This window comes from Zingiber officinale, chromosome 8B (assembly GCF_018446385.1).
Source record: "Zingiber officinale cultivar Zhangliang chromosome 8B, Zo_v1.1, whole genome shotgun sequence".
NCBI lineage: Eukaryota > Viridiplantae > Streptophyta > Magnoliopsida > Zingiberales > Zingiberaceae > Zingiber > Zingiber officinale.
The window spans coordinates 19,058,542-19,083,913 of record NC_056001.1 but is presented as its reverse complement, the minus strand read 5'-3'; the positions used below and the strand labels follow the sequence as shown (position 1 = coordinate 19,083,913).

Genomic DNA, 25,372 nt, shown 5'->3' with positions numbered 1-25,372 from the left:
TCGTCGATGTCCTTGACAATCCCGACGAGTCGACGACGATAAAACTCCCCAAAGCAATACTCCGTTAGCAATTAGTTCAACATCAAACAGAGGTATTCATCATGCTTTTACAATCTATGCTAATCTAAACTCTGATACCATTGTAGCATGTTCTAAAACATGAAACGAAATCAAATGTAAACACTTAATCGATCGATGACAATCGGCAAATCATGTTCTTCGTGCTTTACCAATGAAAGAGCAAATAGAGATGAACCAAAGAGCCCTTCAAGCTTTCACAAACTAAATCCTGATTTTGAATCATTCACCATGTTCTTCCTCTTCCGATCCTTTTATAACTTGAATGCTATGTGTTACTTGTGTGCCGTAAAAGTTTGTAATTGTCTTACGTTACTGCCGCGGCAGTAACTCCATGTAGGCGAGCTCAGCAAGAAGCGTTTCACCGATAGTAGTACCGCAACTGAAGCTCTCCGCTTCACAAGTCGTGTCGTCGTGTATCTTACTAAATTATTCTTTTTTCCATGTGCTTGTTTTTCATCATCTATCTAATTTTTTTCTTATATTTGTATGAACACTCAACAAAAATATATATATATATATTAACATGCATCTTGCTTTGGGCATACAGCATATGCTTGTTATGTTGTTCAGTTAGGAATATAGGCGAATATTAGAAGAGAATTATAAAATTAAGGGGGTTTCGATGCCAAGTCCAGCAACAGGAAAAAGAAAATTTTGTAAAGAATTAATGTATTTAAAGTGCAATGAAATTTCATAAAAATCTTAGAATTGAAAAAACAGGTGGCATGCATCAAATATTGCTGTAACAAGCCAAAATGAACCAGCGCATTCCTTTTTTTTACGACTGCCTCATTATTTTTTTTTAAGTTGTGTTAATAATATTTTCTTTTATAGGTCCTAGCTCGGTGTGGGCAGCTGCCCACACGGGCTTGTGCTGATTCTGCCCATGCTCCCTTTCCTTTCAAATAAAGTAACATGTTAATGAATCTTCCCTTCCTCTCCCTTTCCCTTCTATTAATGAAGCTTTCCTTACCCCATCCAAACACAGACTAAATGCAACACTTTCAGATTTTTCTACTAAATTGAAGCTTCCCTCACCCCATCCAAACACAGACTAAATGCAACACTTTCAGCTTTTTCTACTAGGGAATCTTTCCTTGTTAAGCATGAATTCATAACACTTGCAGACAGCAATTTCACACACCACAACAACCAAAGGGAATCAAATTGTTCAGACTCGAACATAACCAATGAGTTGCTAACGAGCAAGGAGTCTATACGAAGATAAGTCCTCGATTCGACTGACACTCTTTATAAGAAGCTCCTGCTCCAGTCGACGACGTGTGGACTTCATCACCATCTGGATAAACCAGCAAGAGTTAACAGACACAAGTACAACATTATTATTTTGAACTTGATGAATGAAGTTTAAGTCCGTTGGTCCTATCTAGTATCTACTATAGCTTGATTACACTTAAAGTCAAAGAATACATTTTTAAATTAATTTTTGTTCATTCAGTCAATTTCTACCTCTGAACTTGGTGAGTTCTTTTGTTTACTGAAAAAAGATCTGCTGTGTAGTTCAAGCATATGTGTAATTTTGAAGCTCAAAGAAGGTCGAGCATACACAACCCATATTAAAGAGATCCTACACTTCAGGAGGTGAAATTTTCAAATTTAACTCTTATTATAGAGAACAAAATCACATACGTTGAAGTCCATGTATGAGGCATGCATAGTAAGCCATTGCTGATCCATCAACATGAAAGCTATGCAGTACATTATGTCAAAAGCTTGGTCATTTTCTGTGACAAGAGCACGGTCACATAAGTTAGCACATCAAACATCTAAAAACAAGTCAAAGTTTAATAATTCTTCTTGATCAACAGATCAGTGAGTTTAAGAAGCATGATGGATGAAAACTGGGATAAGCATGCAAGAGATTGAAATTTTCATTGTGCCCACCTTAATGATAATTTTGCAATCCAGAAGTTGGATTATTCAAGTTAAACTTAGCTCAAGAACACAGAGGATTACATTATGAACAATATGATTTCCTTGTCAGAACTATGATTCTGTACAGAAGGATAATCAAATGACTAAATTGTTACATGTATCAACTGATACTCTAATTACAACTATTTTACAAAAATGGGCAGATAAGCGCCTTACAGATTCATAGATTATCCAATGAGGAATCACATTTAATCAAATTATTGCCACATAAGATATGAACAACATCAATCTCTAGCTTGTCAAAGTCTGATTAATTTCTAAACTACTAATGTATGATAAAATCAATTTCAGTCAAATCAACAAACAAGTAGCATATTATATATGAATTGTGTATGTTGGTTAACATGTTTTGTTATATATTATGTGCTTTGTAACCACACAAAGCTCTTAAAACATAGTAATATACATTCATTTTGAGACTATTTTCCTCTTCCATGGAAATGGATTACAATTTACAATAGCCAGATCAAACTGTGTGCATGCCACTTGATAAGAATTATTGATAGTTAAATAGTTATATATGTTAAGTTTAGTCTCAACCGGAAAATTTTAGTTAGAAGGTTACATGAAGTAATCTTCTTTAGGAAGAACATACACTATTGTTTCCCTCTGAAGTTGTTACAAAGCATGGACTTGTTCATTTTTACTCACAAAAAAGAATATAGATTACAAAGCATGGACATGTGATCCAGTGATAAGGGTCCACCCCTCAGAGGGTCATGGCCACGGTGGAAGTCAAAGTCTAGGCGGTCAACGTTCCTGTGTCGCTGGCCGATCGGAGAACTCACTCACCCGACCGGGACAAAGAAGTACCGATCAGATATCACCACAGCTCGGTCAGGCACCGAGCTTCCGACGCTCAAAACAAGACATACGTCGAGTGGCTAGCTCGCTCGGACTTACATCAAACCTTGGAACTAGTGAAAAAGGATCGCAGCACGACAACGGAGCTCTGATAGTGGAATATTGGCCGAGCGGCCACTCCGCTCGGCCAAAGGGCTAGACCACCCAAACGGCTAAGGGCTGGCCGAGCGGTCATCCCGCTCGGCCCACTAACAGACAAAAGGAGGATCAGTCGATATCCTCGTGGGAACTCGTGCCACCGACAGACGGCATGGCTGGCGGCATGGACAGGCAGAGGATGGTACGGCGGAAGCTTCCACTGTCATGTCAGAGATATGCTCGGGTCATTGAGGTATGGTGTCAGGGACGCTTTCCTAATATGTCTTTTCAGGAGAAGCGTGCACGCGCTTCCCCGGAGCCCTATATAAAGAGCTCCAAGCTTCGATGGAGGTATGCATAATATTTATTGTAACTACTGTTACTCTGCTACTTTGTTTCCTCGCTTCTTCTACATCGCCGGTGATTGACTTGAGCATCGGAGGGTTATCGTCGAGGAATCCCTCCCTGGCTCAGCACTGACGCGGCTGTGATTGCAGGTCTCTCTGACTCAGAGTCCACCAACAGTCAACAGGAGCACCACGTCCCTCAGCATCCATCGCCTCGACTCTCGGACAGGATCAGTTATTGATAGTTAAATAGTTATATATGTTAAGTTTAGTCTCAAATGGAAAATTTTAGTTAGAAGGTTACATGAAGTAATCTTCTTTAGAAAGAATATACACTATTGTTTCCCTCTGAAGTTGTTACAAAGCATGGACTTGTTCATTTTTACTCACAAAAAAGAATATAGATTTCAAGAAAAGTAGGGGGTTTCAAAAGTAGGGGAGTATTGAAAAACATGGGATGATTTTTGTTAACAGAGGAAATAGTAGAGAGAGAGAGAGAGATTATTATACATACATAAATGGAAGAGAAATTGGAGGCACTCCTCTTTTACAATTTTCTAATTTTTCTCTTTTTTCTGAAGTTGATATGTTCCTAGATTCTTCCTTAGCATTTGGCGTACATGATTTAAGATAAAATTAGGTATAATCTGTCTCTTCCAACGTCTCCTCTCAGAGTTGATGTCAGTCTGTTAGATTTTTACTCGGTCTCTTCTGACATCTTCTCCATGGCTTGAGTGAACAGAATCAAAACATAGTGTCTTAGTGTCATCCCAGAATTTCTCCACTCAAGTAAATGATGAAACTATAATCTCACTTTTGTTAGAACTATTTGAATAGTTACTCTATGTTTTTATTCTATTATCCTCTTGCTCTCGGATAGATGTGAGAATTTTTACTCAGTATCCTCCATGATATCCTCATCTTACGGTGTAATATCAAAATTACTCCACACACCCAGATACATATAAGATAGAGGAGGAGATTGGTCATTCCTAAGCTGGGGAGCACTAATGAACAGTGCTAATTGCATAGGCTCTTGCTTTTGCTCTTCTTCTAGGGATCCTCTTCGTGTGGTCAAGTCTCGTGGTGGCATTGTTCTCAATCCAGCTGATTCTATGCTAATACTCATTGCTTAGGAATGTTGAGTCAGAGAACTAGGAGCGGGTTAATGGATAGTGGCCTAGATACATAAGATACATAAAAAAGGGAAGGAGGATCATAGAGCGGAAATATTTTAACACTTGTATCATATTGCTCAGCCAATGTATATTAGTTGGCCAAATATGAAACAAACCTATGCATTATATTAAAATTAGAATATCTTTCATTTCATTTCTTAGAGTCTACAGTTTGCAACATAAGAACGTGAGCCTTGTATGTAATCCTGTTTTCTATGTTAAAAAAAAAAGTTTGCAGTTTTGAACAAAAAAAAGGTTGTAATTCATACCTGAAAGTAACTTCAAAAAGACAGCTGCAATAAATGATCTGGGTCTGGCTGCAGTCATTTCAAGAGTTCATTAGTGACCCTGCTAGAATTTCAGTGTGCTTTAGACAAAGTAAACAGTGTGGTATTTCAACAGATGCTTTGAGTGAATCATCTATACAGTTCTAGCTCAACTTAATTTAGCTTAGTTAAGAAGTTAGTGAAATTATATACGGATGAAGTACAAACCAAGCTGAAGATCAAGCATTTGTATGAGCATGAATGTGATATTAACACCAGCTACTGCAAAAGGGTATTCCCACAGTGCACGTTCTCCATTCTGTTTTTGGAGAAGATCTTGAAAGGATCTCTGTGAGAATAGTTGTTCAACATCAGTTAACTAAAGAACAAAAAACATCCAGTTTGCTAGTGAGAAAACCAGCTCAAACATGCAAAATGTGACCAGAATCACTTGATGTAATTTGACAAACAGAACCCAACAGATAGTTCTTGACTGAAACTGTATAAATATACCCCGCAAACGATAGGCCTGTGCAGATTTTCATTTACTAAAAAGTGTCTTTAAATTCAAACAGGCAATTCTTTCCTTGATTGAAATTGCTCAAACATATCCTGCCAGATAAAAGCCTACATGGGTTTTCACTCGTAAAAGAGTCTCAGGGCCAAGATATCCTGCCAGATAATAGCCAAAGTTTCGGTCTTTGAAAGGAACGATAATATTCCGGTATCATGCCAACATTTTGATGTATGATGCCAGTGGTCAATTGGAGGTCGGAGGAAGAAAATGAAAAAGAAACTATGGCATCCATATATTTTGAATGATACAGTTTTGGCATTATCTTGTATGTACACAAGCTAAATAATAATAATTTTGTTTCAACTCATCTTGATGTGTGATGTAGCGTACCAAGTTCATGAAAATGATATTTTTCAACAAGACCATTTGGCACAATATGAGTTTAAAATGATGCTTAGGACTAGAATATAAGAAAAAAATAATCATAACTGTAAGTGACTAGGCCAAAGAAATTTGTGCAAATATCAAAAGAATGTCCCTCTCATTAAATACCAAAGGAGGGTTCTTTTATCAAAAGGGAGCCCTTGTATGTCTTCCTTATCCCATTAATAATAGAAATTTAGAAATGATTATAATAATAATATTAATAATAATAAATTTATTTTGAAATTAAATCTTAAATTTTATAATAATTTTTCTTCCTGAAAACCTATAAAAAAAAAATAGATTTTAATAATAAGCTCAAATTAGACAGATCCAAATTTAAATTTGTAAAAACTGAATTTGTGAAATTCAAAACTTTTGAATAAATTGTTATAGTTTACTATCCTGAATTTTAGCTTCATAAATTGGAGTTTCATTTTAACATTTTGTAAAGATTTTATAAGCCTAAAGTTTACAATATAATTTATAAAATCCCAAATCTAATATTATGAAATCTGAATTTTCATTTTGTAAAATCCAGATTCTATAACAAAATTTAATTGAAATTTATAAAACCAACATTTTATAATAAATTTTTTAAAAAATTCAAACTTAATTCTATAAAATCCAAATTTATTAAATTAAAATTTATAAATTTTTTTAATAAGATCTGAATTTATGATATTAAAAACTTTCAAACAAATTGTTATAATTTACTATCTAAATTTTAGTTTATAAATTGGAATTTAATTTTAACATTATGTAAAGATTATATAAAACCAAATTTTACAATAAAATTTATAAATCTCAAATGTAATATTATGACCTTGATCTTGATACAATGCTACTAGATATAACAAATGTGCTAAATATGGATATGCCGCCAAGTATATATGGATTTTGATTTTTTTTAAAAAAATGTTTGATGCGGTGATGAAGAGGGGCCACCAAAGATAAGTCAAAGCAAGGAAGACTGGCTGACGTGGAAGTTAAAGTCAAGAAAGGATTCAAAGTCGGCCAAGCAGACTATGGCCGAGCTAACGGCATGCCCGAGTGGACAAGCAATGTCAAACGGATAACTCGAGGTTAAGAGATAGATATGCAATACATCCCTTCGTCGTCGTCCCTATCGAGCAGGAGGCGTGTCCATCTAGATGATAGGCAACCCTCTGACAACAAGAAAGCTAAGTAAAGGGCGAGTACTCGGGGCGGCACAGCCAAGCAGGCATGTCCCTGCCGAACGGCCAATGGTCGGCCTACAGCGGGACCCACCAATATATCTTCTCGTACTCTTTTGGAAGTTTGTGCGACAACAGAGCATGTTCCGCAGGCAAATCATACGATAAAAGTTTCCAGACTGTTATATCAGGGATATGCATGCTCGCTTAAGGAAAGATGTTAGGGACACTTTTTGACTTGTCTTTTCATAAGACACTTGGGAAAACATGCCCATGCTTTGAAATGTGTACACAGACATTACAGTGACACTATTAAAGGGGGTTCCTATCTACAGGAGAGGTATGCGCAACTTTATCATTCTACACTCTCTTTTGCTACAACATTCGTGTTATTCTCTACATCACCGGAGACTGACTTGAGCGTCGGAGGGCCAACGCCAGGAACTCCTTCCCGGCCCGGCACTGATGTTTTTGTGTTGCAAGATCACGTGAAGTCTTCATCAAACTTCCAGCCACATCCTCAGCTTTCCGTCTTCTCTGCTTTCAGACAGGAACAAATTTAGTGCCGTCTGTGAAATTCCACCAGCATCCGAAACGAAAAGATAGAAGACGCTGGATGATTCACCACCGTGACGCTAACACAAGAGGATCTGGAGTTATTGATACAAGCCCGAACGACAAAGATGGTGGAGCAGCAGCAGGCAGCAGTTGATTATTGAGTAAACGGCCCTGCAGTCTCAAGGACAGGTCAGCAAGCTGATCCAAGAGGCCGAGCGGAAAACCCAGCCTTTCGCAAGCTAAACAACAGGTCGACCGACGTCGAGAAGCGTCGGACGCACCAATCCCTTACCACCTTGCATTATTCCACAAACCATCAAAAGAGCAAGGCTGAGCGGAAAAATCACAAAGTTCCATCAAAAGACGCGCCCGTCCGGGATGGACGGAAAGGGAAAGCTCCCCGGCTTGATGACTCCCCCAAGCAGATCAACCAGCAATTCTCCCAGGAGATCTTGGACGACCAACTATCGTGTCATTATAGACCATTGACAATCGGAGAATACACGGGGGGAACTAACCCAGAGGAGCATCTGATCAAGTTTGACAACATGGTCATGCTCCACCAATACACCGAAGGAGTCAAATGCCGAGTATTCCTTACCACGCTCTCCGGATCAGCACAGAGGTGGTTCAAACGACTGTCGATCAGATCGATATATAGCTTTAAAGACTTCCAGACAGCATTCCTCCAGCATTTCACGAGCAACTGCCGCTATTAGAAGACAAATGTTAACCTGTTCGTGGTCAAACAAGGGCCCAAGGAAGTATTGCAGACCTATATTCAAAAGTTTAACTAAGTGGCCATGGAGGTTCCATCATCCACTCCGGAAATCTTAGTGAGTTCTTTCTCACAAGGACTTATGGATGGCAAATTCTTTCGGCCACTCATCAGAAAACCCCCAAGACACTTCGATCATCTGCTCAGGCGGGCTACTAAGTACATCAATGTCGAACAGGCCCAAACAGCTCGGAAGAAGAAAGTGATTCCCGAGCCAGCCTCGGTCTCGGAACGCTAAGCTGCCCACACACACCAGCCGCCCAAGAGGCCCCGAGTGGGCACCACATAGCAACACCCAGAGCCCTGAACTCATGCCGTTTAGTATGTGGAGGTCGAGTAGTCGAAGATCGCCGAGCCTAGACTGTGGACGCCGCTCTTCTGTTCCTATCATCGGTCACCAACGCACAACACCAGAGACTGCTATCAGCTCAAACCAAAGCCACGCTGACAGACACCTTCAAGATTTCACCGTCGGTCCCTGACGCCCGATCGCCACCATCACAGCCGATTGGGAGCAAGAGGAAGGCACGCAGGGAGATGAGTAGCACTTACAGTAGCCCCGGCGAAGAGAGCACGAACGACCCACACTATCATCAGCCGAGCGGCCACGCCCGTCAGCCCGAGAAGAAGAGAACCGAAGCAACGCTACTCGGAGTGACATTGGTATAATTGCGGGAGGCCCGACCGACGGAGATTCCAACCGGACCCAGAAGTCGCACGGCCTGTGGATGGAAATACACACTGTCGGATGCAGCAAAGAGAAGGTAGAAGGGCCAGAGATCAGTTTCGGCCATCGGGGCTTAGAGGGAGTAGAAGTCCCTCATGATGATGTCTTGATCATCACAGTAACAATTACTACTTATAATATTCACCGTACTTTCGTAGATACAGGAAGTTCGGTGAACATTATATTTAAGAAGGTGTTCGAGCATCTTCAAATCGAGCGGAGTGAGCTCCAACCCATGACGACGCCGTTATATGGATTCACAGGCAATGAAGTGTTGCTGATCGGCTAAGCTCGACTGGCCATATCACTCGGGGAGGAGCCGCTTAAACGGACGAGGATAACCAACTTCATTGTGGTAGATACCCCGTCCGCTTACAACGTCATATTGGGTCGACCGACACTCAATGAATTCCGAGTAGTCGTCTCCACATTCTGTCAGAAGATCAAGTTCTCGGTGGAGAACTCAGTCGGGGAAGTAAGGGGCGACCAGTTAGCTGCCCATCGGTGCTACGTCGAAATGGTAAAGACGGAGGCGCATGCCGCTCGGAAAGCACAGCGGCTAGAAGTGAATGAAATCCTTGAAGAGCCTCCCACCCTTGTCTATGAAGAAAAGGAAGATATCCAAGTGCATCCCAGCCGACCGGAGGCCACGACTTTCATCGTTACCGACCTGAGTGCAAAAAAGAAGGCGGAGCTGGTTGCCTATCTGAAGCAAAACCATGATGTGTTCGCATGGTCAATACACGAGCTCCTAGGTATCTCGCCGACCATCGCACAGCATTGGTTGCACGTTCGACGTCAGGCCGATGAAGCAAAAGAAAAGAGACTTAAGCTCGGAGCAGAATCAAATCATCCGAGCGAAAGTGGAAAAGCTGCTGGAGGCCGACCATATACGCAAAGTACAATTCCCGAGCTGGCTAGCTAACGTGATGTTGGTCTCCAAACCGGACAATAAATGGCGGGTCTGCATTGACTTTAAAGACCTGAACAAGGTCTGCTCGAAGGACTGCTACCCGCTGCCACGCATTGATCAAATGGTGGACTCCACGGCCGACTACGAGCTGATTTGCATGTTGGACACATACCAGGGCTACCACCAAGTTCCGCTCGCCAAGGAGGATCAAGAGAAGATCAGCTTCATCACGACGGACGGAATCTTCTACCACAATGTGATGTCGTTCGGACTGAAGAACGACAGAGCCACCTATCAGCAGTTGATGAATAAGGTATTTCGGAGGCAGATCAGTCAAAACATGAAGGTATATGTCAATGACATTTTGATAAAATTCATCTAAGCCACTGATATTTGTGCAAATATAGAGGAGACTTGCCGAACACTGAGGAGATACGAAATCAAGCTCAATCTAAGAAAGTGCCTATTCGGAGCGAGGAGCGGACGCTTCCTCGGTTATATTGTGACCAAGCGAGGGATCGAAGCAAATCCAAGAAAAGTGAAGGTGTTCCAAGGCATGCCCCTCCACGCAACCTGAAGGAAGCTCAGCGGCTGACCGAGCAGACCACCGCCTTGTCAAGGTTCATATCTAAATCGTTCGATCAGAGTCATCCTTTCTTCAAGGTTTTACGTCGAGCTACGAAGTTTCAATGGGGAGCCGAGTGCGACAAGGCACTGGAGGAGCTAAATAGTTATTTAACTTCCTTACCTATACTGGCCAAGTCCATCGCTGGCGAGCTACTCTGGATGTACTTGTCGTCTACAGAGCGGGTGGTTGGCTCAGCATTGGTACGACAGAACGACGCCGAACAATAATCGATGTACTTTTAAGTCATATATTGAAAGATGGTGAATGTCGTTACACTTGTCTCGAGAAATTAGCATACGGACTAGTCCTCGCCGTTCGGAGGTTACACTCATACTTTTTGTCACATCCTATAATTGTATTAACTAACAGCACTCTAGGAAGGGTTCACCTCAACCCCGAAGCGTCTAGCCGGTTAATTAAGTAGACCACGGAGCTAAGAGAATTTAACCTGTAGTACCAGCCCAAATCGGTGATCAAGGCACAAGCCTTGGTCGATTTTGTGATGGAGGTACAGAATGTCGAGCTAGAGGCAACTTGGAGGATCTATTTTGACGGATCGTCCACCCGGCAGGACAGCGACGTGGGTATACTTCTAATATCACCACGTAAAGATCGAATGCAATTGTCCATTTGGCTGGACTATCGAGCCACGAATAACGAGGCCGAGTATGAAGCGTTGATCGTCGGGGTGCAAACAGCTTAGCACGTGGGAGCCACCCGAGTCCTTATCCACTCAGACTCCCAACTAACAGCATAGCAATTTGAAATAAACAATGCCCGGCTAAGGCTATATGTTGAGGCTTTTGAAAAATTAAAGGTCGGATTTCAAGAAATAATTATCAAAAAAATCACCCGAGGGGAGAATCAATATGCGAACAAGCTGGCAAAATTAGCAAGTTCCTTAACCCCTGTAGTGCTAGATAAGCCGATCGAGCAAGTAATGTTGGTAGTTCACATTGAGAGGCCAACTGAAAGGGAGACTTCAAGAGATTGGTGGACTCCTTTAATTGAGTTTCTCCAACAGGGCATCGTGTCGGCCGACCGGGAGAAGGCTTGGTTAATAAAAAAAGAAAGTCGGACGATTTACACTAGTCGGAGACCACCTGTACAAAAAAGCCATCTCAAAAAGGTAGATCCGCTACCTTAGCGGCCCCCCTAGTGCCGGCCCCACGGATATGGAGGGAGGTTCATGCAGGTACACAGGCCATAGGCGCATGGTGGGATAAACCCCAGATCGTCAGTTCCTGAGAATCGACCCCTGACCATTACGCCAGAGATACCATGCGCCCACCGTTTGCGCTACGCCCTGGGGGCCAAAAAAAAAAAAAAAAAAAAAAACCCCTTCTCAAGATCATAGTTGAAGTGCATCGAGTTGGAGGATATTCAATACATACTGTAAGAGGTTCACCAAGGTTCTTGTGGCAGCCATTCGGACGGTCGTTCATTGGCAAGAAAGATCTTCTTGGCGGGCTATTTCTGGCCTACCCTGCAAGCCGATGCCGCTCGGATAGTGGCAACCTGCTTGTCTTGCTAAAAATATCAGAACATACCACATAGACCTACAAAAGAGCTGAAGGCATTTGTTGTCTCATGCCCGTTCAACCAGTGGAGCATGGACATTGTCAGACCCTTCCCCATAGCGACCGGACAGAGGAAATTCCTTCTTGTGGTGGTAGACTACTTCTCCAAATGGGTGAAGACCGAGCCGCTCGCCAAGATAACCGAACATATGGTTATCAAGTTCTTGTGACAGAACATTATATGTTGATTCAGCGTCCCTCGCAAACTCGTCTCCGACAATGTAAGGCAATTTCAAGGGCGGAAACTTAGAGAGTGGTGCGTAAATTATGGCATTACGCAGGCCTTCACTTCGGTAGCTTACCCCCAAAGTAATGGCCAGGCAGAAGTCACCAAGGAAATCCTTAGAGGACTCCGGACTCGGCACGACCACGTTGGAGGGAGCTGGGTAGATGAACTGCTGAGCGTGTTGTGGGCCTACCGCACCACGCACAAGGAAGCCATCGGCATAACCCAATTCCACGTAATATACGGAGGGGAAGCGGTGGTGCCGATCGAGATAGATATTGAGTCCGATCGGATGCAACTTTATGACGAGGAAAACCCCAAACGGCGTCTCATGGAGCTAGACTTCATAGACGAGATCAGAGACAAAGCAACCATACGACTGATGGCATACCGGCAAAGGATGAAGCAAAACTACAACAGGAGGATGATTCCCAGATCTTTCTAGGTCGGCGACTTAGTCTGAAAAAGAGAAAGTTGGTCGGCGACGTCACTAAACTGGAGGCCCCATGGGAAGGACCGTACAGAGTAATCCAAAAGCTCAGTTCGGGATCCTATTATCTACAAGATGAAAATGGAAGAAACCTGGAGCGGCCTTGGAGTGTGAATCATCTGCTGCCCTACCGGGCTAGGTAGTAAGTTGGAGATTAAATTCGTGTAAATTGTAAAAATATTTGTTCTATAAATGTAGGGAAGTTGAAACGAAAATTCGCAAAGTGTCGAAAACTCACGAGCCATTCGACCGTGTTATAAGCGAGCAAAGCTCTCACACTAAAGTGTCAAAGACTCACATGTCATTCGGTCGTGTTATAAGCGAGCAAAACCCTCACGCTAAAGTGTCAGTATATGTGAGCAAAGCCCTCGCGCTAAAGTGTCAAAGACTCATGTGTCGTTCGACCGTGTTATAAGCGAGTAAAGCTCTCACGCTAAAGTGTCCAAGACTTATATGTCGTTCGATCGTATTATAAGCGAGCAAAGCCCTCGTGCTAAAGTGTCAAAAACTCAAGTGTCGTTCGACCGTGTTATAAGTGAGCAAAACCCTCTCGCTAAAGTGTCAAAGACTCGCGTGTCATTTAGCCGTGTTATAAGCAAACAAAGTCTTCGCGCTAAAGTGTCAAACACTCACGTGTCATTCGGCCGTGTTATAAGTGAGCAAAGCCCTCGCGCTAAAGGTGTCAAAGACTCTCGACCCGTTCGGGCGAGTTATAAGTGAGCTGAGTCCCTCGACCCGTTCGATCGAGTTATAAGTGAGCTAAGGCTTCACACTAAGTGTCAAAGACTCATGCGTTGTTCGCCCATATTATAAGCGAGCGAAGTACTCGCGCCTAAGCGTCAAAGACTCTCGACCCGTTCAAGCGAGTTATAAGTGAGCTAAGTCTTCACACTAAGTGTCAAAGACTCTCAACTCGTTCGGGCGAGTTATAAGTGAGCTAAGACCTCACGCCAAGTGCCAAAGACTCCCGACCCGTTCAGGCAAGTTATAAGTAAGCTAAGTCCTCACACCAAATGTCAAAGACTCTCGACCCGTTCGGGCGAGTTATAAGTGAGCTAAGTCATCACGCTAAGTGTGAAAGACTCACGTATCGTTTGGTCGTGTTATAAGCGAGCGAAACCCTCGCGCCTAAGCGTCAAAGACTCTCGACCCGTTCGGGCGAGTTATGAGTGAGCTAAGCCCTCACGCTAAATGTCAAAGACTCTCGACCCATTCGGACGAGTTATAAGTAAGCTAAGCCCTCACGCTAAGTGTCAGAGACTCACACATCATTCGACTTTAATATAAGCAAGCAAGGTACCCGGACTACGTGCCCAGGGCGCAAGGGCCATTCGGCCGAGCTCAAGTCTCGTTTGGCATATTATACTGACAAATATAAAAAATCAAGTTAAATACACAGAGGATAAGCTGAAAGACTGCAAAGCACAACAACACAGAACTTAAAAATGCCAAATGGGCGCACTATAGAAATTTTTACAAAGTAACTGGGATGGGTACAAGAGACTACTGAGAAACTTAAAGGAGAAACTACGTGAGGTAGTTCGACACGTCGTCCGGGAGTGAGTCAGGGATCTTCTCCCTTTTTATAATTTTGCTCAACAGATTGGAGGAGAGGTAGCCGTCGTCCTTCAATTGTTGGAGGGTCTCATCGATACCATAGTCAAAAAGGCGGAGAGTCCGGTCGGTGAACATTTCATTGAATTCGGGGGAGCAAAGTTATTTCACCCTGAAAAAGTCCTGCCGATCGGGTTCCTCCCCCTTGAACTTGTTAAATACAGCCTGGGACACCTCCAACTCAGCCTTCAACGCAGCCAGCTCGGCTGCTTGCTTGTCTATTGTTCATTTTTGTTCCCCGATTTAGAGCTCGCTCACTGCCTGCTCAGCCGTTTAGCTAACCTGCTCAGCCGCAAGTGTCACTTCGGCCTCTTTGAGTTTTTTGGCCAAGACACGAGCCTCCTTATTTTTGGTCTCAATATCTTCGATGGCTCGGAGTTTCCTGCCATTGGCGGAATTTATCTTTGACTCGAAGAGCTGAGCCTGCTTGGTCAACCGGTTGAGCTGAAGCGCCTTATCATGATTTTTGTTCTTTTCAACTGTAAGCGCCCGCTCGGACCCCATCAGTTGCTCGGAGCTCGTGTCCAAATCTTTTTCCAGTTGGGCAACCTTGGCGGTTAACTACTCAACCCGACCCCGTGTTGTGTTCTACTGGCCGACCAACACTCGAAGCTGCTAGTTCTCATGTTCGAGGAAGGCCAGCCGCTGGCACATGATCAGACTTTCACCCAATACTGTGAGGCAAATAAAACTTATTAACGCCGACCGAGAAAACCAAAGAAAAGACTTCACTAAACTTACCCTAGTTGATTTTTGGGTGAATCCGTCAGCAAGCTCCCTTGGCTGGATGGTCGTCGCCCGAGTCCTAGCGTCCGCTCATACTTGCACCAAAGACCTTGGATGGTAATTTGATGCTGGGGAGCACAATTCGGCATCATCTAATTGGTGTCATTCGTCGGTCGACAAACAGAGGATAGCCTTGATGTGTCTACTGCCGCTTGGAGTTGACGGCACTGAAATAGCCGGGCCCTTGGATTTGGACTTTGGGGAGGAGCGAATAATGGACAGGGGCGCTTCTACGCCAGTCGGTGAAAGTGGAAGATAAGCGACCGGCGATGCGATTGTCGTCCCGAACGGCAATGCGAACCGCGAAGGGGTCCGGTCGGATGATGGGAGAGTCGGCAGCACAATCTCCCTCTTAGGAATCGCAGAGGTAGAGAATTCCCCTCGCTCGGAAGGAGGTCAGGAGGTCATCGCTGGGGCACGGGCCTACAAAGCCAAAGTTGCCGAGCGGGAAGAGGATTCCGCTCGATGCCGCTTGCGGCGTTGGATCAACGGTTCGCCCGACGTGGTCGATTCGAAAGGAATAGCGACTGGCGCCATGGAGGGGCGCTCGGGCGGCAGCGCACCAGTAGGAGCTGCTGCATCACTTACCGCCACCTAACTTCCCCTGCACCACTCCTTTGGCGTTAATGTCTGCATCGGAGAGCCTACACTTGCCGCTCAGCAATGCACAGTTCATAATTCGATCTGCAAAAAAGAAAGAGAAATCAGTTAGATTCAAAGACAACAGGAAGAAAAAGGGCATACCTAAAAGGACGAGCAGCCGTGTTCGGATAGGGCTCAGCTCGAACACATACAAGACTCCTAAGAGCAGTCTGTGTATTTGGTATTTCTGACTGGCCAGACTCGCAGTTGTTTCGAGGTAGGCCGGCGTGCTTCTGTACCTCCTCAACGGGGGAGGTTTTGACAGTTCGATCTGCCAGCTGGTCGGAAAATAGAAATAGTGCTCCTTCCAATGTTTATTAGAGGAGGACATTTTGTCAAAATGCACAGCCCCACTCGGACTTGGAAGAGGAAAGTACCTGGCTCAGAAAGCTTCGGGTAATAGAAATAATAAAAAACACGAAACACAAAAGGAATCTCGTACAGACGGAATAGTACCACAACCCTACGGAGTAGTCTGAAGGAATTTGGTACTAATTGATGCATGGGGATGTAAAAATATCTACAGACCTTTGAGAAGAAAGGATGAATGGGAAAGCGGAGACCGACAAGAAATTGATCCTTAAAGAATGGAAGAAAGTCGTCGGGAGGCAGATGGGGGTGAGCATAAGCAGAGGGGACAACAATTTGGTAATCAGCGGGGAAACGGTACCTCATCGCCATTAAATTTGGACTCGGTGGAGGTATACCACAATCCGAGGACAGCCAGGGGTGGGGAAGGGAAGACGGTCATGGAACAGAGGACGAAAATTGAAGGAATGTTACAAGTGAGAAGAAGATCGCCAACGACAAACAGAGAAAAGAGAGCAAAGAGACAACGGAGACGAAGACGAAGAATGCAGTGGGGAGAAGGAAAAAAGTGAAGGGTTTAAAAACTGTACAGGCGATTGACCCGGGCCGTCCGATCGAGGGTTTTGGAAAACAATGCTTCATCATGACTGTTGAATTCGAAAAGGCAACCGTTGCATTAAAATCAACCAGTCGCCTATCACATTATGCATGCGGCGGCATGCAAAGGCGACACGTGGCATTCGGTTACAAGTGACATTAATGAGAAAGCAAAAAGCATGATTACAAGGCATGGCCAAACATGTTTTGCATTAATGAGGGGGAATTTGAACGACTTTCGAGAAATTATGGTGACGTCAATGGCGATTAAAAGGTACTACGTGGGTTGAGCGATTAGATCAGAGACCAGAAGGAAGGCAAAAAAATGGCTAAGTGTCGGCCATGATATCACCAAGTGGCAATTGAGCAAAGAAGATCACAGCCGAGCGGCGGCTATAAACTCTTGAAGCGATAAAGAAGATCACAATTGAGCGGCGGTTATAAACCCTTGAGCATTAAACATCACAGTCAAGCGGCGACTATAAACTCTTAGACGGAGAGCATCACAATCGAGCGGCGACTATAAACCCTAGCATTGAAGATTACAGCAAAGCGGCGGCTATAAACTCTTGAAGCAGCAAAGATCACAATCGAGCGGCGACTATAATCCCTTGAGCAAAAAAAAAAAAATTATAGTCGAGCGGCAATTATAAACCCTGAAGCAAAGAAGATCACAGCCGAGCGGTGGCTATAAACTCTGAAGCAGTAAACATCATCACCGAATGGCGGCTTTAAACCCTAGCACACCCGGTCGGGGAGAAAGAATGTTAGGTCGCACTAACTGTCCAGTCAGTTGAACTTATAGCCTCCTTCAACTAGACTTGAGGAGAAGGCTTGTGATGTGGTGATGAAGAGGGACCCCACCAAAGATAGGTCAAAACAAGGAAGATTAGCTGACGTGAAAGTCAAAGTCAAGGAAGGAGACAAAATCAGCCGAGCAGGCCAGTTATGGCTGAGCGGATAAGCAATGCCAAACGGCCAACGGTCGGCCTACAGCGGAACACGCCCGTATATCTCTTCATACTCTTTTAGAGGTTTGTGTCACTGACAACAGAGCATGTTCCACAGGCAAATCATACGATAAAAGTTTTCAGACTGTTACATCAGAGATATGCATGTTCGCTTAAGGAAAGATGTCAAGGACACTTTTTGATTTGTCTTTTCATAGGGCACTTGGGAAAACATGCACACGCTTTGAGATGCATGCGCAGGCATTACAGTGGCACTATAAAAGGGGGTCCCCATCTACATGGAGAGGTATGCGCAACTTTGTCATTTTACATGCTCTTTTACTATAGCATTCTTGCTATTCTCTACATCACCGGAGACTGACTTGAGCGTCAGAGAGTCAACGCCGGAACCCTTCTCGGCCCGGCACTGACGCCTTTGTGTTGTAGGATCACGTGGAGTCTTCACCGTCAAACTTCCAGCCACATTCCCAGCTTTCCGTCTTCTTCGCTTTCGGACAAGAACAGTGTTCTTTTGATATTTTTCCAAGAAATTACTAATCAGTATTGCTGTAAATGAGTTATCAAATTGAACTTCTCCAATGATTACACAGACCAGTTTCTGCCAAGGAACTTCTCTCAGTACTTTAATTTAAAGCAAATAAAGTCTCACCTACAGTTTCCCTCAGCATGATGGGTCAAAAGAGTACGAAATAACCATGCAGATATTACTTAAAATGGTTCTAGTTACAAGAAACATTTTCATATTAAATATCAGGCTAATTCAAGATTTCACAACATCCCCTAGTACTTATAGTGAAGATCTTTACTGGTGTGAACTATCCATTTTAAGTAACAAGGAGTACAGAGGAACAAGACCTAATCATGAGTATCTTTGAACCAGGATACTAAAAGAGCAAATCTGAATAATGTTTAAACCTTAATGTCAAAATCAAAGACAAACATGAAATTTTTGAATTGTATAAAAAATAGACATAAACAGAACTATGATTATATGGAAGAACAATCAGTTTCGTGGCTAAGTCAGGAAGCACATCAATTTAAACTGCATGTGTTTTATAGTGGAAACACTAGGTGGAGACACAACAGCTAGATTTTGGTCCATACTCTTAAAAGGATTGGCCAAATACAAACTGTCTGCAATCATACTTTACGATTTAGTTAGCAAAATAATTATAGCTTACAGGATAGTTTCTGGCAAAGAATAGCATGTTTTCCACAGATATGAAACCGCCACCCCTGCAGAAAGTAAAAAATGACAAAAACAAAAGATGGTTTCTGAACCATACAAATAAATGGAATTGATTGTACCTCATCAGAAATCCCTTTAGTGGACAAAGTGTTAATACCTAAAATCTGTGGAAGGATCTTTCCCTTGCCATCCCATATCCTTCCATTGTTCAGATATTAAACCAAGGAGTTCAACGCCAGGATAAGCAGCACCCCATATGGCCTTCAAGGCTTCCTAGCAATACTTCACTGACTGAGCATACTATCAAGAAATTCTACCAAAGCATCAATATCACAATTAGTTGCAAATCCTAGATTAAGACTAAAGAACAAGCTTACACAAGTAAACAATTATAACCTTAGTTCTTGTTTCCAAATAACTACAATAAATATGCAAAAAGAAATCTGTGAAAAAAAACATTGATGTATATTCAAAGTAGCAGATCTTATATTTTCAAACTTTCGAGATCATTAAGAATAGCTTCACTTACTTATTGGACATTGTCAATAGGAAAAAAGCAGTAGGGCAACACCAAATTCCAATTGAGAGATGAAAAAAAAAATTGCACACTAAATACTTCTATGTTAAATACCTGATGCTCTTTCTTTGAACTATCATAAACAATGGCAATCCGTCTTTGTAGCCTATGCAAGCATTGTTCCTGCACACGTGTGAATAATCATAAGATCATGACTTTCATTCATCTTTAGAAAACACAAACTTATAATATTCAGATATGCTATTGATGTAATATGCCTGGTAGAATAAAGAGAGGAAACCCACAGCGTGGTGTAGAAGAGGATGAAAGTTCAGTAGAAAATTAGCATCACTCAGTGCTATCAAGTATCAAGCATAGACAATCTAGTAGAGAATGTGGAAAGCATAGACAACTCAATTTCAAAATGAAAGAATACATGACCTAAACCCCAAATATTAGCAAGGAAAGGCTTATCATTGCCAGGGCACATTTGTTATGTATACCAAAATAAATCATAACTTTCTTCTAGCTTCTACTCCAGGAGCACAACCATCAAGGCATTTTACTGAGAGATGTTGCATGAAAGAACTAATAAGATAATGACTGACATAAATAAGAGAATACCTGAGAAGAAGTAAGATCAAATATTAGATGAGCCTCACTTTTTATTCCTTGGGCACAAACACATGAAATGCCTTTTCCAATCCATGCAGTTGATCCTGTGAAAGGTTCCACAGACAATAAGCTATTTTATCAGAAAGAAAACTTAAGAAAGAAGAGAGACCAAACCTTGTGCATATTTAGCCAATTATAGAGGTCAAAGTGTATAGTATCATTACATGCTATGTTAAGGTTTCAATGCTATGATGGACAGAGCAATTTACTATGCTGATGGTTAGCATGCTTTGACACACATCAAAGTGCACCAGGATAATTTTAGATGAGCTCTATTCCTTTAATCCCCTTCTACGTAGTTAATTTCCTTATAAAAATAAGGATAACAATTAAAAAGAAAATCAAATTAATTTTTTGTACAATACCATGTAAAACACTTGACATATTGTGGCATGCAATGAAGTTTGCCAAGATCAATTTAAATTAATTTTACTCCTTTAATCTCCTTCCACTTAGCTCTTTTATTTTTAAAAGTAAGAATATAGCAATCAGAGAGTCAATTCAACTAACGTGACAAAATAGTTTTACTTTTCTAACCTCTTTATTCCTTAAAAAAGCATACTAATTATAGTCAATTGAAAAAAAAAATAACAATTTACCAAATACCTTGATTAACAATATTAGTTGAACTCATCTCAACACCCTTCAATGTTTGTGTTAACAAAGTCTAAAATTTTGAGCGGAGTTTCAATCTTTGACAGAAACAATATAGTTTCAATACTTATTTGATTGAATAATTAATCCTAACATAACTAATTTTTCTTAATATACATATTTTTTTTATTATAATTTATTGTTTAGTTAATAATTAGTATATTGTTAATATATATTTGTTCTTTTGTTTATCTTTGTTGATTAATTTAATTATCCCAGTTTTTGTCATTACAAATATTTCTAAATTTTAATTTTAGCTTTAGTTATATTTCTTTCATTTAATAATTTATATTTACAATTTATTCAATTTATAGAGTAAAATGTTGGAACAAATGAGAGCTTCTCTAAACTTAGCATGTCTTACTTTTTAAATTCTGCAAAATTAGAGTATTTTCAAATTTGAAAGACAAGGCTGGCACACTCTCATTGTTGAGAATCTAATTTTCTTTGAAATGGATTGATACTTTTATTAATGTATGTAATTGTGTTTAAAATTTATTTATGAGCCTCTAATAGTATTAGATATCACTTTTTAATATTTTGTTTGACACAAAATTAAATATAAAATTGTTGGACATAGTGAAATAATTTAAATTTTGCCATTTAGTTTTGTTTCTTCCATGTAAGTTATAATTGACACCATCAATGCAATAGCTCCGAAACAGAGGATAGAAAGAATATTGCACATACCAGGTGGCGGATGATAACCGTGCCCTCGACCAGCCGTCTGAGTTATTCTCCTCACGGCCACAAAGGAACCACCTTTACCATCCATCTCGCCTATCGGACACCTCCACTAGCGCACGCTGCTCCATAGCCAAAACAAATCCATCATCATTCCCCTATCACCCCCTTCTCTCAAAAGCCACAATACAGCATCGACCTATGGTTACTTCGACACCATAAACCCGAACAAAATCGAAACGAACTACAAACCTCTTCGAACTCCAAGGAGACGACAGAAATTTCAAATTTCTCCACAGCTCGATCACCATAAAGGAAGAGAAGGGCGTCGGAAGCTCTTCCCTTACCCTGGTCCCCCCTCCCTCACCCTTCCATATATAGATCTGTGTTCTCTTCGGCCATCGAATTCCTGTTCCCCTCTCTCCTCTCTCTCTCTCTCTCTCTCTCTTATGGCGCATTTTGTCGAAATCCCGACTCGGACGCCCTCCTCCGCACGCCAGTTTAGACCTACTTTTTCCTTATCGAGGACTTGGCCAATTTAACCAAATCCAACCGTTTCATGCAAACTTCCCCAAGGGCCCCTCGTATTTCATTTATTCTCAGCTCACGTGTTATATTTTATATTTTATCAAAAATTACGGAACTCAGTCGTTTAAGTTTCACATTACGCCAATCGCATAGACAACTTTAAAAATATCCAAATTAAATACTCGGTACCATTTTTGTTCCCTTTGCTTGTTCGCTTTTGTTCACTGAATTGATGGTTATAATGTAGCCATTAATTAAAAATCTTTTTTAAAATATTTAAAAAGTCCTCTATGATCAAAAAATTTACTGCTCCAAGATGATATATTAATTTGATATTTGAACATATAGATATAATAAAAAAAATTAAATGAGCACATATGACTTTATTCTTTATCATTCCAAGCTCTATATGAATATATGAATAAGACTTTATAATCAATTGTTACAATATAATAATAGATCCGATAAAGTTATGTGATCATTGTGAATAAAGCAAATAATACAAATAGAATGTAAAAGGTAACACAAAGAGAAGGAAAGAAAGAGGTAGCCGCAAAAGGAGACTATTGAATTGTATTGTAAAAAATTTTAGTTTACAAAGAAAAATGAAATATAAATAGATAATAAAGTAATAACAAAAGACTTATCTATCCTTATATAATAATTTATCGTATACAACATCCTTCTTCAAACTCACGATGCACTAACAGAAAGTATTGAGAGTTTGTTAACCATAAATTGAAATCATGTAGTGGAATGCACCTTAGTGAGTAAGTCTATAATTTGCATGGAAGATGAGACAAATGGCAAAGTGATGGTATCATTCTAATAGTGATGGCGAGTGAAATGATAATCAATCTCTATATTGGTGTGCTCATGAAAGACAGAATTGCAAATAATTTGAATGGCACTAAAGTTATCACAATGCATAGGGGTAGGGTTTAAGATAAAAAATACTCATATCAATAAGTAGCCAACGTAACCAAACAATTTCAGTAGTAGTAGAGGTCATAACATGATATTCTACTTTGATAGAAAAATGAAAAACAACATCTTATTTTTTACTCTTCCAAGAGATAAGGAAATCTCCCAAGAAAATATAAAATCTTATGGTAGACTTACGATATGTAGAATCACCACCACAATCTGCATCTGAATAGGTACACATCTCTAAGGTAGAAGTGAAATGATAAAGAAAACTATGAAACTGGGTACCTCAAAAACATGTGAGATCCTCTGATCTCGTCTGCCCTGGTTTGCTCCTGGACCAGGGGCACTGATAGGTGGAATTCAATGGTCCCCACTTGTTTAGCGGGTGGGGGCCATTGAATCCACCTATCATTGCAGTGGACCAGGGCCCTAGTCCGCTAAATGTGGGCCAGAGGATCTCTGCTTCCTCAAAGATATCAAAGGATGCGAAGCACAGCTCCCTAACGTACTAAAGTGGGAGAAGTAACAAACTGATTGACAATATGTACAGCATAAGCAATGTCAGGTTTAATGATGGTGAGATATATTAGACTACTAACTAGAGTGTGATATAAAGATGGATTTGGCAAGGGAACACCATCAGTAGAAGAGTACCAAGCATTAGCCTCAAGAAGAATATCAACAATGCGAGTGTAAGATAGATGAGCTTGTTCCAGAATATCACCAATATATTTGGATTGTGAGAGAAGATAGCCACAAGAGAATATGTTACTTCAAGTCCCAAAAAATAACACAGAGGATCCAAATCTTTCATATCAAACTCATGAGTCAAATGTAATTTTAACTCTTCCATTCCATTTAAATCATCACTGAAATAATCATATCATCAACATAAAGAGAGAGTAATGTGCAATCTGATAAAGTACAACGAACAAAAAGAGCAGAGTTTAGGAAGAAAGCCAAGAGATGCAATCATAATGGAGAATTTGTCAAACCAAGCTCGAAGAGCTTGTTTAAGGCCATAAAGAGCTTTCTTTAGTCTGCAAATTTCACCAGGGTTATGAGTGACACCTGGTGAAGGCACCATGTAGACTTCTTCTTGAAGATTTTCATTTTAAAAAGTATTTTTAACATCTATCTGGAAAATAGACCACTAACAAACTGATGCAACTGCAATAAGTGTACGGATAGTAACAAGCTTGGAAACTGGAGCAAAGGTTTTCTCATAATCCATGCTATACTATTGGAAAAATCCTTTAGCAACCAAATGAGTTTTATACAGCTCAACTAACTCATCATATTTAGTTTTGATCTTATACACCCATCGAGAACCAATCGCACGCTTCCCCAAAGGAAGAGGAACAAGATCCCAAGTATATGTTTGATACAAAATAGAAAGTTCTTCCGCCATAGTCTGCTGCCAAAAAGGATCAAGAGCGGCTTCTCTATAAGAGGAGGGCTCAGACAATTAGTGAATAGAAGACAAAAAAGAAGAAAAATAACTAGAATAAAGTAGAATTCACAAAATCAGGTAATTGAGTAAACTTACAAGATCGTTGATGGTAACGAGAAGGAAGATCTGTTATCACGGGAGCATCATGGGAAGTAGTAGGAGCGGAGGGATCATCTGGAAGCTGATGACAAGAATCTGTATGAGTGTCAATCCTACAAGTAGCATCATTAGAAGAAGAGATGCTAGGGTGGTCCAATTGTGGGGAAACATGAGATGATATATCATTGGAGTCAGTGCAAAAAGGATCATTACGAGTGAGATCAGATTTTTTAAAAATTAGGAATGCCAAAGGGAATGGAATAGAATGGGATGTACTCAAGAAAAATAACATGATGTGAGACAGAGTTTTTGACTAACTAGATTATAACATCTATATCTCTTTTGACCCTCGTCGTAGCCAAGAAAACACGAAGAGTAGACTGAAAACTAAACTTACTACATTCAACATGAGGACAGAGGACAAACCATGTGGATCCAAACTCTTAAGACAAAATAATCAGAAACAGAGTCATATTGTTTTTCAAAAGGAGACAACCCGAATGTAATAGAAGATGAAATTCTATTGATAAAATAAGTTGTAGTAAGAATAGCTTCTCTACAGAACTCGCTAGGAACATATGCAGATAATAGGAGAGAACATGCAGTTTCAACAATATGTCTATGTTTTTTTTCAGCAACACTATTTTGTTTAGGAGTGTTAGTATAAGAACTTTGGCGAAGTATACCATCTGAGACAAGTAGTTTAGAAAAAAGATTGGATGTATATTCACCACCCAAATCACATCGAAAGCATTTAATAACAGTATCATGTTGAGTTTTTACTATGACGCAAAATATTTGATAAATACCAAGGCAATCATAGCTATGTTTCATAAGATAAATCCAAGTGTAACGAGTATAATCAGCAATAAAGGAAATGTAGTAACGGGATCCACCAGGTGTACGAATAGGAGATGGACCCCACACATTAAAATG

At 41.0% G+C, this 25,372-nt stretch overlaps 1 protein-coding gene across 1 annotated transcript; it reads right to left on the bottom strand.

Moving 5' to 3' along the window:
- Window positions 1–1,030: 1,030 nt before the first annotated feature.
- Window positions 1,031–21,922, bottom strand: LOC122016812 (ELMO domain-containing protein A-like). The gene is made up of 10 exons (XM_042574219.1): window positions 21,679–21,922; window positions 21,433–21,548; window positions 20,038–20,132; window positions 19,528–19,596; window positions 19,054–19,169; window positions 18,889–18,943; window positions 4,999–5,119; window positions 4,774–4,821; window positions 1,732–1,826; window positions 1,031–1,381 (listed from the first exon to the last, which is right to left on the bottom strand). The coding sequence occupies exons 2-10, from the start codon at window positions 21,515–21,517 to the stop codon at window positions 1,280–1,282; spliced, it is 786 nt and encodes a 261-aa protein (XP_042430153.1). The 5' UTR covers window positions 21,518–21,548; window positions 21,679–21,922; the 3' UTR covers window positions 1,031–1,279.
- Window positions 21,923–25,372: the final 3,450 nt, after the last annotated feature.

What these genes read in the sequence shown, in the direction of transcription:
- LOC122016812 (XM_042574219.1), bottom strand. Translation starts at nt 21,517, where the DNA reads ATGGATGGTAAAGGTGGTTCCTTTGTGGCCGTGAGGAGAATAACTCAG. An exon ending in GATCCTTCCACAGATTTTAG is followed by an intron (nt 18,944 to 19,053) that starts GTATTAACACTT and finishes TACTTTCTGCAG; the next exon opens with GGGTGGCGGTTTCATATCTG. An exon ending in CCTCATACATGGACTTCAAC is followed by an intron (nt 1,382 to 1,731) that starts GTATGTGATTTT and finishes TGGTTTATCCAG; the next exon opens with ATGGTGATGAAGTCCACACG.